We start from the raw sequence: 13296 nt of genomic DNA, 5'->3' as shown, positions 1-13296 counted from the left end.
ATGGGAATGAGGATATGGAGGTAGACATTACCATATCTGAGGTAGAAGCGAAACTCGAACAGCTTAATGGGACTAAATCGGGGGGCCCAGATAATTTTCATCCAAGAATATTAAAGGAATTGGCACACGAAATTGCAAGCCCATTACCAAGAAGTTTTAATGAATCTGTAAACTCAGAGGTTGTACGTATGACTAGAGAATTGCTAACATAGTTCCTATTTTTAAGAAAGGGGAAAAAAAGGTGATCCGGGTAGCTACAGGCCTGTTAGTTTGACATCTGTAGTATGCAAGGACTTGGAAAAAATTTTGAAGGAGAAAGTAGTTAAAGACATTGAAGTCAATGGTAAATGGGACAAAATAAAACATGGTTTTACAAAAGGTAGATCGTGCCAAACCAACCTGATCTCCTTCTTCGAGAAAGTAACAGATGTTTTAGACAAAGGAAACGCAGTGGATCTAATTGACCTAGATTTCAGTAAGGCGTTTGATACGATGCCACACGGGGAATTATTAGTTAAATTGGAAAAGATGGGGATCAATATGAAAATTGAAAGATAAGGATTGATAAGGAATTGGTTAAAAGGGAGACTACAGCGGATCATACTGAAAGGTGAACTGTCAGACTGGAGGGAGGTTACCAGTGGAATTCCTCAGGGATCGGTTTTGGGACCAATCTTATTTAATCTTTTTATTACTGACCTTGGCACAAAAAGCAGGAATGTGCTAATAAAGTTTGTGGATGATACAAAGCTGGGAGGTATTGCCAATTTAGAGAAGGACCGGGATATCATACAGGAGGATCTGGATGACCTTGTAAACTGGAGTAATAGTGATAGGATGAAATTTAATAGTGAGAAGTGTAAGGTCATGCATTTAGGGATTAATAACAAGAATTTTAGTTATAAACTGGGGACGCATCAATTAGAAGTAACGGAGGAGAAGAAGGACCTTGGAGTATTGGTTGACCACAGGATGACTATGAGCTGCCAATGTGATATGGCCGTGAAAAAAGCTAATGAGGTCTTAGGATGCATCAGGCGAGGTATTTCCAGTAGAGATGAGGTTTTAGTACCATTATACAAGGCACAGGTGAGACCTCTCCTGGAATAGTGTGTGCAGTTCTGGTCTCCCATGTTTAAGAAGGATGAATTCAAACTTGAACAGGTACAGAGAAGGGCTACTAGGATGATCCGAGGAATGGAAAACTTGTCTTATGAAAGGAGACTCAAGGAGCTTGGCTTGTTTAGCCTAACTAAAAGAAGATTGAGGGGAGATATGATTGCTCCCTATGAATATATCAGAGGGATAAATACCGGAGAGGGAGAGGAATTATTTAAGCTCAGTACCAATATGGACACAAGAACAAATGGATATAAACTGGCCATCGGGAAGTTTAGACGAGAAATTAGACAAAGGTTTTTAACCATCAGAGGAGTGAAGTTTTGGAATAGCCTTCCAAAGGAAGCAGTGGGGGCAAAAGATCCTATCTGGCTTTAAGATTAAACTCGATAAGTTTATGGAGGAGATGGTATGATGGGATAACAAGATTTTGGCAATTAATTGATCTTTAACTATTCATGGTAAATAGGCCCAGTGGCTTGTGATGGGATGTTAGATGGGGTGGGATCTGAGTTACTACAGAGAATTCTTTCCTGGGTATCTGGCTGGTGAATCTTGCCCACATGCTCAGGGTTCAGCTGATCACCATATTTGGGGTCAGGAAGGAATTTTCCTCCAGGGCAGATTGGAAGAGGCCCTGGGGATTTTTCCTCTTCCTCTGCAGCATGGGGCACAGGTCACTTGCTGGAGGATTCTCTGCGCTTTGAAGTCTTTAAACTATGATTTGAGGACTTCAATAGCTCAGACATAGGTGAGAGGCTTTTTGCAAGAGTGGATGGGTGAGATTCTGTGGCCTGCATTGTGCAGGAGGTCAGACTAGATGATCATAATGGTCCCTTCTGACCTTAATATTTATGACTCTATGAGCACTGGCTTTCCTCTGCCAGTGCATTGCCCGTTTCCCCTGGTTTGGTTGGCCCCAAAGTCCCTCAGCAACCCCCAGCCTTGACTGGCCTGTAGCGCCACCATTCGCAGTCGGGCTGCTCGGCACGTTGGCCAGGCCGCGGTGGGGTTTCGAGAAGAGCCAGGTGATGATGCTGTGTGGGGTGGGGGTAGGTGGAGGCCAGGGCTGAGGTTCTGCCAGCTCCCGCTGAGCAGGGGTCCCTTCGTTGCTCCCTCTCAGCGGGGGCATGATGAGATCCCCCACCCCGGCTGCAGGGCAGGGTGACTCTTTCCATGTTCACCTGCCCAGTGGGGTGTGTCCTTTACCCTGAGCCGTGGCCCCGAGCCAGCCCACGTCCCCTCCGGACAGAGCTTGGGCAGGCTGCTCTGGAGGGTGCTCCCTGCGAGTCGGCTGTGGAGCATCATGAGCAGCACCTGGCACTCGTGCCCCGGAATTGCCCAGCTGCCATCCCTGGGGAGGTGGCAGACTTGGTCATGACCTGAAAGCCCTACATGGACTGGTCCAACCCCCGCATGCCCCATGACCAGCAGCAGAGCACCCCGGGCAGGAGAGGGAGCTGCTGGCAGGGCCTCTTCTGGGCTCCCTCCCCAGCCTGTCAGCCCCCAGCGCCCGAGTGCCAGGCCTGGCTGCACCAGTGGCTCTGGGCCGGGCTGAGCTGGCCGGGCAGGGCTCCGGCCCATGAACTGGAGGGCAGCTGGGGGGCTTCCTTCAGGTGCTGACGTGTGGTGCAATGCCTGGAGGCTTGGGGTGGGGCACTGCTGGCGTGGGGTCTGCAGAGTACCCGGGGTGGGGGCTGGTGTTGGATACCCAGGGAGGTGGGGGGCTCGGTTCTTGTGCATTGGGGGTGCTGAGATGAGAGAGTGTGCGTGTGTGCACGCGCACTGAGAGTGTTTTGCTCAGGACGTAGACGTGCTGCTGCCTGTGAGCAGTGATGGGGAGCTGTCCGGGGGCTCCCCCCTCCTCTCCCTGTGGCTCCCCCGGTGCTGCTGGAGCACAAATCTCCTGGGCCGTGCACGGGAGCTCCTGCCGGCTGGGGGCACATGGCCGACAGGTCTGGGGGGGCTCCCGGTTCCTGTAGAAGGCTTGTTCCGTGGCCTACCAGGCCTCTTAGCACCTGGGAGTGGGTGTGTCATAGAAGGTCAGGGTTGGAAGAGACCCCAAGAGTTCATCTAGTCCAACCCCCTGCTCAAAGCAGGACCAACCCCAGCTAAATCATCCCAGCCAGGGCTTTGTCAAGCCGGGCCTTTAAAACCTCTAAGGAAGGAGATTCCACCACCTCCCTAGGTGACCCATTGCAGTGCTTCACCACCCTCCTAGTGAAATAGTGTTTCCTAATATCCCACCTAGACCTCCCCCACTGCAACTTGAGACCATTACTCCTCGTTCTGTCATCTGCTACCACTGAGAACAGCCGAGCTCCATCCTCTTTGGAACCCCCTTCTGGTAGTTGAAGGCTGCTATCAAATCCCCCCTCATTCTTCTCTTCTGCAGATGAAATAACTCCAGTTTCCTCAGCCTCTCCTCATAAGTCATGTGCCCCAGTCCCCTAATCATTTTTGTTGCCCTTCGCTGGACTCTTTCCAATTTATCCACATCCTTTCTTTAGTGGGGGGCCCAAAACTGGACGCAATACTCCAGGTGTGACCTCACCAGTGCCCAGTAGAGGGGAATAATCACTTCCCTCCATCTGCTGGCAGTGCTCCTACTAATACAGCCCTATATGCCGTTGGCCTTCTTGGCAACAAGGGCACAGTGTTGACTCATATCCAGCTTCTGGCCCATTGCAATCCCTAGGTCCTTTTCTGCAGAACTGCCGCTTAGCCAGTTGGTCCCCAGCCTGTAGCGGTGCATGGGATTCTTCCTTCCTAAGTGCAGGACTCTGGACTTGTCCTTGTTGAACCTCATCAGATTTCTTTTGTTCCAATCCTCCAATTTGTCTAGGTCACTCTGGACCTGTAACGGGGCGGCGACTCACCCCTGCGGCGCCTTCTGCTGGTCGTCCAGGGAATTAGCGTTCCAGCCTCTGGAGTGCCCTCTGCAGGCGGTGTCCCGCTTGCCACTGGCCCCCCTGTCCCTCCTGGACCCTGGTGACCCTTTTACCCAGGGTGCTGCCCCCTGGCAGTACCCCCACAGTCTCTGGGTCTCCCCACCTTGGGGAACCCCCACCCACTATCCCCACCTCGCCTCAGTCTTTGGCCACTGCCAGTCACCATTGAGCCCCCGCACACTGGGGCAGACTGCAGTGTATAAGCCAATCATCACAGGCAAGGGGAGTTTGGACCTGCTGTCTCTGCCTACCCATGGGCTGCCCCCTGTAACCCCAGTACCTATCGGGCCTTACCCTAGGCCTGCAGCCTGGGGGGTTTCCAGGCCGGAGCTCCTCAGCTCCCTTGGCCTTCCCCCAGGCCTGCTCCACCTCCGGTACCCAGGTACGCTCCCCAGCCGCCAGGCCCATCTCCCTCCACAGCTAAAGGAGACTCTGTCTGCTCCTGGCCTGCTGCCCTCTGATATGGGCCAGCTGAGCCTGCTTCCCCAATCAGCCTGGGAACTGCTTGCTCCCAGCCACATTCCTCTCCTGGGCTGCTGTAAGCCCTTTAAGGCCGGAGCGGGTGACCCCGCCGCTACAGGACCCTATCCCTACCCTCCGCGTATCTACCTCTCCCCCCAGCTTAGCGTCATCTGCGGACTGGCTGAGGGTGCAATCCAGCCCATCCTCCAGATCAGTTCTGAAGATGTTGAACAAAACCGGCCCCAGGACCAACCCCTGGGACACTCCACTTGATACCAGCTGCCAGCTCGACATTGAGCTTAGCACTGCCGGGGTCTGTGCTGGGCAGCTGTGGTCGGGGGCAGGGGCGGGGACCGCTGAGCTATGGCTGCTCCCCACCCCCTCTGCCAGCTGGGCCTCACACTGCAGGCTGGACTCTGGGGTGCATAGGAACCTCCCAGGGAGAGTCCAGCTGCTCTGGGGCCATCTTTGCAGCCCCTGCCTCTGGCTGTGCAGGGAGCCAGCCAGATGACTCCTTCCAGCCTGGCCATGCTCGTGGGGGGAGCCAGCGTTCCCCATCCTGACTGGACTTCAGCCAGTGCCCACGGCCTGCTCCGGCTTGCTTGGCCCTAGCCTGGCTGAATGGTTCAGGGGTAGCAGGCTGGCCCCTTGCTGGGCTGACTCGCCAGAACTCCCGGCTGCCTTGCAGAGACAGACCTACCCCTGGGTAGGGCACTAGCCTGGGGCTCGGGAGAGCAGGTCTCAATCCCCACCTGTCCAGGCCCTGCCCTGCACACAGGGGGTGTGAGGAGAGAGTCACCACTGGCTGGGTGATGCTCGGAGACTGCAGTGCTGGGGGCCATAGATGTACCTGGATTCGTAGGACAAGACAGAGCAACCGATAGCCATTTACTGTAGGACCTAGAGAAAACTCGTTTTTTCTTCCCTCCCATTAGCTGGGTGTCTGAGCGTGTTCCCACAGCCTCTCCTCAGAGCGGTGTCTGGATCAGGGCGAGCAGGTGATCAAACAAGCCCCACAGAGCTGTGGGTTGCAACCTGGGGGCCAGCTGGGTTCACCGAGGGGAGGACGATGCCCTTTGCTCAGCCCAGTGTAAACTCCCTGCTGCCCTGACCAGCATGACTCGAGCCCCTCTCCTGTCCTCCGCAGGCTGCTCTGGTTGGAGGGACGACCATGGTCATCGGCCACGTGCTGCCCGACAGGGAGACCTCCCTCCTGGACGCCTACGAGAAGTGCCGGAGCCTGGCCGACCCCAAGGTCTGCTGTGACTACGCCCTGCACATGGGCATCACCTGGTGGGCCCCCAAGGTGAGCGAGGACCCCAGTGCTCGGTCTGGCGAGGGGCCAGTGGCCAGGCTGCAGGGGCTCATGCCGCATGCCTGCACCCCCGCCCCCCATCTCTCGGCGGCTGGTTCTCTCCCATCCCTGTTACTGTCTGTATTGCACTGGCAGCTCCTGGGCCAGCCGTTCACAGGGACAGGAACCCTGAAAACATGCCCAGGGGCTGAGCCCTCCTGAGTCCTTTCCTCCTGCCTTGGCATGGGACCCCAGCTGCCTCGTGAGTGCCCCACTGAGATCCCCGCTGGGGGACGGGCACTGTGGCAGTGGGTGCTGGCTCTGCAGAGCTGGGCTGGGGGTGGCTTCTGGGTGGGGCAATGCATTTGGACTGAGGCTGGTTCATGGGGTGGCCATGAGCTGGGACAGCCCAGGCCTGAGCCGTGGCACATGCCCCAGGGCCAGAGCGACCCCCCCAGCAGCCCCAAGGAGAGCTGCTCCCCCACCAGGACCTTGCCTAACAGCAAGGGGGCTGCGGTGCCCCGGTGCTGCTGGGGGCCGGCTGGGAGTCTCAGGCCCTCGCCAGGTGCCCCCATGGGAGGGCGTGCCACGGTGTATGAGCAAATGGGGCCCTGGGCCAGGAGAACAGCTGCTGGGGCCCGGGCTACCTGCCGCCCTGGCCAGGCTGCCCCAGCTGCTTAGCTGCTGTTTGGGTTGTTTTGTATGAGCCCCCTGCCCCTCCCCCAGCCCCAGGCTCTGCTCTGAGCTGTCTGTACCCGCCGCTAACCCCACACAGCAGCAGCCGCTCACCCGCTAGCCATGGGCTGCTCAGCCGGCCCCGGTGCCGCAGACTGACACGGGCTGTGCCCTCCACACCCCGCTGGCCCCAGCACAGGTGGCAGGATGCTGGCCCAAGCCCCGTGCGCTCCTGGCATCAGTGGAGTCGGGGAATGCCCAGCATGGGGTGACCGAGTGAGCCTTGGACGAGAGGTAGAACCATGCGCCCACATGTTGGTGCTGACAGCTGCAGCCTGGCCTTCGCCAGCTCTCTCCAGCCCCAGATTCCCAGCCCTTCGTCCGTCCCTTTGTGCCGTGTGGCTGCGGGAGCTCCCATGGTGCTTTGCATGAGTTGGGCTTGGGGTGCAGTTGGTTTACCCCTACCCCAGAGCAGGCTGCATGCCAGGGCTACCCCCGGGCACCAGGCTCTTCCTGTATAGGACCTTCTCCAGCCACAGCTCTTAGCTGGTCTGTGTCTGTCCCTGGGCAGCTAACACAGCGCTCTCCCTGCTCTCAGGCATCGCCAGTACGCCAGCCCCAGCGGGGGGGTCGCCCTGGCCAATGTTTGCTGCAGCTCCCCCAGCATGGGATCGTGGGATTCTTGGGGGGCAGGCCTGGCCCCTGGGCTGCTGCTCGGGGCCCCAGCGGTTCTGCACTTGCGATCACAAGCCCAAGAGCTCCTGCTGCCCTGTGCTGACATGCCCCCCGCCGACATGCCCTTGGTCAGAGGTTCTCAACTTTTTTCTTTCTGAGCCCCCCCAACATGCTATAAAAACTCCATGGCCCACCTGGGCCACAACAACTGGTTTTCTGCATATAAAAGCCGGGGCCGGCTTTAGGGAGTAGCAAGCAGGGCAGTTGCCTGGGGCCCCATGCCACAGGGGGCCCCAGGAAGTTGCATTGCTCAGGCTTCAGCCCCATGCGTTGGGGCTTTAGCTTTCTGCCCTGGACCACAGCAAGTCTAATGCTGGCCTTGCTTGGAGGCCCCCCTGAAACCTGCTCAAGGCCCCCTAGGGGCCCCGGACCCCTGGTTGAGAACCACTGCCCTAGGTCTTCCGGTGACAGCCGTTTGAATGGCTGCACTGTCCGCCATTGGGCCTGAGTTGGCTGATTTGTCCGTGTGCCAGTCTGCATGGGACTGGCTCTCCCGCACACCCTAGGTCCTGTGACAGCCGTTTGAGCGGCTTGCTGCTGGTGCGGGGCCGAGCACGGCTGGTGTCTGGCCCCCCTAACCTGGTGGCACACTTGATCTTGCTAGAGGGCAGGTGGAGGGATGGGTTCTGCTCTGCCCATGGGGCCCAGTCCTGTGGGAGCATGCCCAGCCCCACGGCAGATGGCCGGCCTGGCCGTGCCTGTCCTTCACCCTGCCTCCCGTGGCCCGGCAGGTGAAGTCGGAGATGGAGAGCCTGGTGCGGGAGAAGGGGGTGAACTCCTTCCAGATGTTCATGACCTACAAGGACCTGTACATGCTGCGGGACAGCGAGCTCTACCAAGTCTTCCTCGCCTGCAAGGACATTGGTGCCATCGCCCGGGTGCACGCTGAGAACGGGGAGCTGGTGACAGAGGTGAGCACACGTGGGCTGCGCCGGGGCAGACGCTGTCGAGGATTGTGGCTGGAGAGCTGGGGGCTCTTGGTGAGCTCGTGCTGAGAAATGTGTACCTCGGACGGGCACAGCTGAGCCCCATGCTGCTCCCCGCCCCCCAGAGGGTTGGTTTGTAATTCGTCAGCAAGTGCCAGTCTTGGAGCCCATGGTCGGCTTTAGTGGGGTGCTCAGGACGAGGGGCAAGGCGGCTGTGGGGAGAGGAGCTGTCTCTGCCCACACACGGGCCGTTCAGGTACAGGGGGCTGGGCCCCAAATGTGTCTAGGCCGCTGGGGCCCAGCTAGGCCGAGGGGACAGAGAAGGGATTCAGGGCAGCCTGTACCCACTCAGACTGACCCAGGCTCTGCTGGGCCTGGGCTCCCTGCTCCTGCTCTCGGCTCTTCCCACCAACTCCCTGTTCTCTCCCAGGGCGCGAAGGAGGCGCTGGATTTGGGCATCACGGGACCAGAGGGAATCGAGATCAGCCGACCGGAGGAGGTGAGGCCTGCGCTGGGCTCCCCTGCCCTCTCCGTGGGCGGCAGCAGGCAGGGCTCCAGACCTTGGAAGATGAGCGACAGGGCCCGCAGCTAGGGGTTCCCATCACTCCCCCCGGGGCCCCATCCTGGCTAGACCAGCCCTTCTGGGTTTGCTGGCAGCTCTCTGCTCTCCCAGCCGCCCCTCAGTGCTCGTCCCCAGCCCTTAGCTCCTGCTGGGTGCTGCGATGGAGTGTGCCGGGCACCCCAGCCCGAAGGCCGCTCAAGTGCAGGCTCCCCACAGCCTGGGACACTCCAGCAAGCGTGGCCCCATCCGGCTCCCTGCCACGCTGGCTCATTCCAGCCACGCTGCTTCTGTTGGCGGGCCCTGGCGCCCCACCCGCCTGTGCCTGGATGAGCTGTGTCCATGTGCTGCAGCACGGCTCTGTGAGCACTCGGCCTCGCCCTGCAGACTGCCTGCTGGCCAGGGGGGGTTTCCGCCCCAGCCCCCTCCCAGCCACGTGGTGGGGAGCATTGGCTGCCCCAGCCCCTCCCAGCTGCCGGGGGGAGTGGCCGTCCTGCTCCTTCCCCTTTCCCACCCTCTTGTGCTGTCCCTGCCCTACTAACTGCCTTACCCCGCCCCGTCCTGGGGGTGAGCGCCCCCCACCCTGCTGTGCCCCACCCCCAGCCGGGCACTGAGCCTCTGGACCCCTCCAGCTGTGTCCAGCTGCTCTGTGATCCAGCCATTGCCTGGCTGGGCAGGAATCTAGCCAGCCTGTTCTCAGTGTCTGCTGAGCACTCACCCTGGGGTGACCAGGGCCCTGCGGGCTGCTGTCTCCTTGACTGGGGGCTGGTCAGGCGGGCTGTGGGGCAGGAAGGCCGGGTCCCCCGGTCATGGAGCAGGCTCTTTGGGAGCTGCACCGACAGGGGGCCATGTAGTTTCCTCACTAGAGAACGGTGATTTCCCATCACACCAAGCATGGGGGCCAGCTTTGGGGGAACGGTCTCCAAGCCCTGCTGTGGGAGCCGTAGTGCAGGGTTCTCTGGATGGGGGACCGGGTAGATCCCCCAGAGGTGGGGCTGTCGCGGGTGGTCTGCACTCAGCAGAGCGTCACCGTCTTTTCTGTCCCCCAGCTGGAGGCTGAAGCCACGCACCGTGTGATCACCATCGCCAACCGGGTGAGTGCCCCCAGGACACCCCCACACACACACACACAGCACCCCTGATCTGGGCACGGTCAGAGCTCTCTGACCCCGTCCTGAGCCCTCCTCCCTCCCGGGCTGCCCAGCAGGGAGTGCCCCTGCTGGCCATGCTGCCCTCCATTCCCCCCCGCCTCCACTCAGCCCCTCTTGGAGCTGTGGGGCCGGGCCCTCAGCAGGAAGCTTGCAATGGCCCCTCCTCCCCCATTCCCCGCACTGGTCCCACTTGCGAGTGCCCTGCCATTCCAGCCCCACGCTGTGCTGCTTGGTCAGTCTGTGCCAGAATACCTGGGTCCCAGCTCTCGGCTGTAACAGACAGGACCCACCTCACCACCCTAACCGGCAGTGGAGCTGGTGCTGGCCCAAAGCCCAGCTGTGCTCACGATGGCATGGCTGGGGTACAGGGCCCTGGCTGCGGCGGGAGGTGGGGTGGAGCTGGATTCTTGCCCCACCTCCCTGCAACTGTAACCCACCCCCTCCCCCCAGCCCTGGTTCTTGGCCGGATCCTGAGCCAGGCCCGGGCAGGGGATGGGCACTGCCCAAGGGTGGGAGCAGGGAGCTGGGGATCAGTCCAGGGGCAGCAGTGGTAGGCGTCAGCGGGGATTTTTTGGAGAAGGCAGGATCCTGTCTGTTGGGGGGAGGGGTTTCTTGTGTGTTTGGTGCCCCATCTGTCCCTGGGACCCTGCCTGCACTGGGCTGCCTGCCCCATGGACACAGCCTGTCTGACCCTGGAGCCCAGGGCCCCCTGCCCTTGCTGGGCTGCCTGCCCCCTGGAGATGGCCTGTCCATCCTTGGAGCCCTTGGTGACGTTGTCTGTGGGCACAGGGCCATGGCGGCTCCCTGAGTGGCTCCCCGGGCGGCGCCCCCGCCCAAAGGGATTGCTGTGCTCTAGTGGGGGGTGCAGGGGCAGAGGTGAGCTGGGCTCTCACCTTCCCATGGACCGGAGCCCTCGGTGTGAGCCGGGCGGGCAGGCGGGGGGCCGTGTGCCCTGGCTGGGGGCGCCTGGCAGGGCAGGCTGAGCCAGCTGGCACCGGTGCTGAGACCTGTGCTGTCGTTCTCAGACTCACTGCCCCGTCTACCTGGTCAACGTGTCCAGCGTGTCTGCCGGCGACGTCGTGGCTGCCGCTAAGATGCAAGGTAAGGCTGGGCGCTGTCCCTCCGCGGCAGGGCTCTGCGCTTGGGAACTGCGACCAATGGGAGCTGCGGGGGCGGTGCCTGCAGGCAGGAGGGCAGCGTGCGGATTCTCCCTGGCCGCCCATGCGCCGAGGGGCTGCAGGGACTTGGCGGTTGCTTTCTGGGAGCCGCGGTAAGTGCCACCGGGACCCCGAACGCCCTGCCCCAGCCCTGAGCCCCCTCCTGCACCCCAAACCCCTGCCTCAGCCCGGTGAAAGTGAGTGAGAGTGGGGGAGAGTGATGGAGGGAGGGGGGATGGAGTGAGCAGGAATGGGGCCTTGGAGAAGGGGCAGGGCAGGGGCAACGCCTTGGGGGAGGGAGAGGGGGAGGGGCAAGGCAGGCGTGTTCAGTTTTGTGTGATTAGAAAGTTGGCAACCCTACCCCCAACATGCACCCCCACCTGCTGTCCAACCCAGCCCCACCTCTCTACACTGCTCCCAACACACACCCGGCCTCACCCCTCCAAGGCCCCTAACCCAGCCCCACCTCTCCACACAGCCTCCAGCACATGCCCCCCAGTGACACCGCCGTCCCCAAGCAGCGAGGGGGGTGGCCCAAGCCCCAGCCACGTTGCTGCCCTGCAGTGATGGTACGTGGGGCAGACAGAGGCTCTGTGGCCCTGAGAGCCCTGGGGTCTAGTAGCCGCAGCATAGGCCTGGGGGTGAGGGCGCCAAGTCCTAGCCTCTACCTGGCTCTGCTGATACGTGACCCAAGCAAGTCCCTCCCTGTCCCCCTGCCTCAGTTTCCCCCATACCATCAGTGTAATGCTGTGCCCAGGCGGCAGGTGCCAGCCCATCAGATGACTCTGCGGAACCCAGCCCAGGGTCCCTGTGCCGGGGCGGCTGGTGCCCGCCCGTCAGATGACTCTGCAGACCGTCTCCTCCTTGGGGCGGGGATCCATCTGCTGCCTCGCCATGTGGCTGGCAGGGTGGCGAGAGAAACACTCCTGCCCCTAGGCAATCCGCACGCTGCCCTGGGCTGCAGTGGGCACCACCCCAGCGCCAGAGCCTGTCTCCCCGACAGCTGTGTCCGCTCTCTCTTTGCAGGGAAGGTGGTGTATGCAGAGACCACCACGGCGCACGCCACGCTGACGGGCCTGCACTATTACCACCAGGACTGGTCCCACGCCGCTGCCTACGTCACCGTGCCGCCCCTGCGGCTGGACACCAACACCTCCACTTACCTCATGAGCCTGCTAGCCAAGTAAGGGCTGCTGGGCGCCCGGGGCTGCTGGGCAAGGGGCTAATCCTGCGGGTCTGGCGCTGCCTGAGTCCCGTTAGAGCCCCAGGCAGGGCACTCTCTGCCCCGCTGCTGGGCGCTAGGGAGGCCCCAGCCACGGGCACGTGGTCTGTAACGAATGTGCCAGGTGGCCCTGCCAGGTGTGGAGAGCAGCACCGCAGCCGCCGGGCCGGTAACCCCTGTTCCCCTCTCTCCTGGCAGCGACACCCTCAATGTCGTGGCTTCCGACCACCGGCCCTTCACCAGCAAGCAGAAAGCCATGGGCAAGGAGGACTTCACCAAGATCCCCCATGGCGTGAGCGGCGTGCAAGATCGCATGAGCGTCATCTGGGAGCGGGGTGTGGTACGTGGCACCCGCAGCGGGCGTGGCACGGCTGTGAATGGGGCATGAGGAGTCTGGCACGCGCTGGTCGGCATCCAGGAGTTGGCCACCTCCGGTGCTGCGGGGGGCCGTGCTAGGGGTGGTGCTCTCGGGACCGCCACGCCCTGCCAGGGGAGATGGACTACTGAGACCCCAATCGCTCATGGGTACGACAGCCTGGGGCCAGATCCCAGTGTCCTGTTCCCTCCCACAGCAAGAGCCCGTTCTCCCTGCGCACTAGGGGTGGAGCTACACAGCTACACCGTTTGCCCCCCCCCCCCCGAGGGGGCTGCAGTCCAGTGGGGTGTGACCAGGCTCTCTGGGGCTGTGGTAACATAGGGGGTGGGTGTTACGTCTGCAGCTGGGTTGTGCCCGCCCCATGAGGCAGTCCCTGGCTGGTGCTGGATCCCCCTGCTCAGCCCTGCAGCATGAGGCTAGGGTGAGCGAGGAGTGACCTGGCTGGAGTCCTGTGATAGGGCACCCCCCAGGGGGCAATTGCAGCTTCCTCTCCCAGCTGCTGGCGTGATGGGGCAGGATGTGCACACAGGGGAGAGGGAAAGAGGGGATGCTCAGGAGCTGGGAACTCTCCCTCTGACAGCAGTGCCCACACCCCGGGCTGCATCCCTGTCTGCCCACCCCTCCCAGAGGGACCATAGCAGAGCACGCCCCATTGCACCATCTCAGCCC

At 61.2% G+C, this 13296-nt stretch overlaps 1 protein-coding gene across 2 annotated transcripts in view; it reads left to right on the top strand.

Annotated features, from left to right (window-relative positions):
• The window catches only part of DPYSL5 (dihydropyrimidinase like 5), a 99908-nt gene that overhangs the window by 51217 nt on the left and 35395 nt on the right, over positions 1–13296 (top strand). For both annotated transcript variants that reach the window (XM_073335460.1, XM_073335461.1), the window contains exons 3-9: positions 5680–5838; positions 7968–8147; positions 8593–8661; positions 9771–9815; positions 10898–10973; positions 12056–12212; positions 12450–12591. In XM_073335460.1, the coding sequence (XP_073191561.1) occupies positions 5680–5838; positions 7968–8147; positions 8593–8661; positions 9771–9815; positions 10898–10973; positions 12056–12212; positions 12450–12591 (828 nt within the window). The remainder of the gene's footprint in view (positions 1–5679; positions 5839–7967; positions 8148–8592; positions 8662–9770; positions 9816–10897; positions 10974–12055; positions 12213–12449; positions 12592–13296) is intronic.

Source organism: Lepidochelys kempii, chromosome 3 (genome assembly GCF_965140265.1).
Source record: "Lepidochelys kempii isolate rLepKem1 chromosome 3, rLepKem1.hap2, whole genome shotgun sequence".
NCBI lineage: Eukaryota > Metazoa > Chordata > Testudines > Cheloniidae > Lepidochelys > Lepidochelys kempii.
This window is presented reverse-complemented; position numbering and strand designations above follow the sequence as displayed.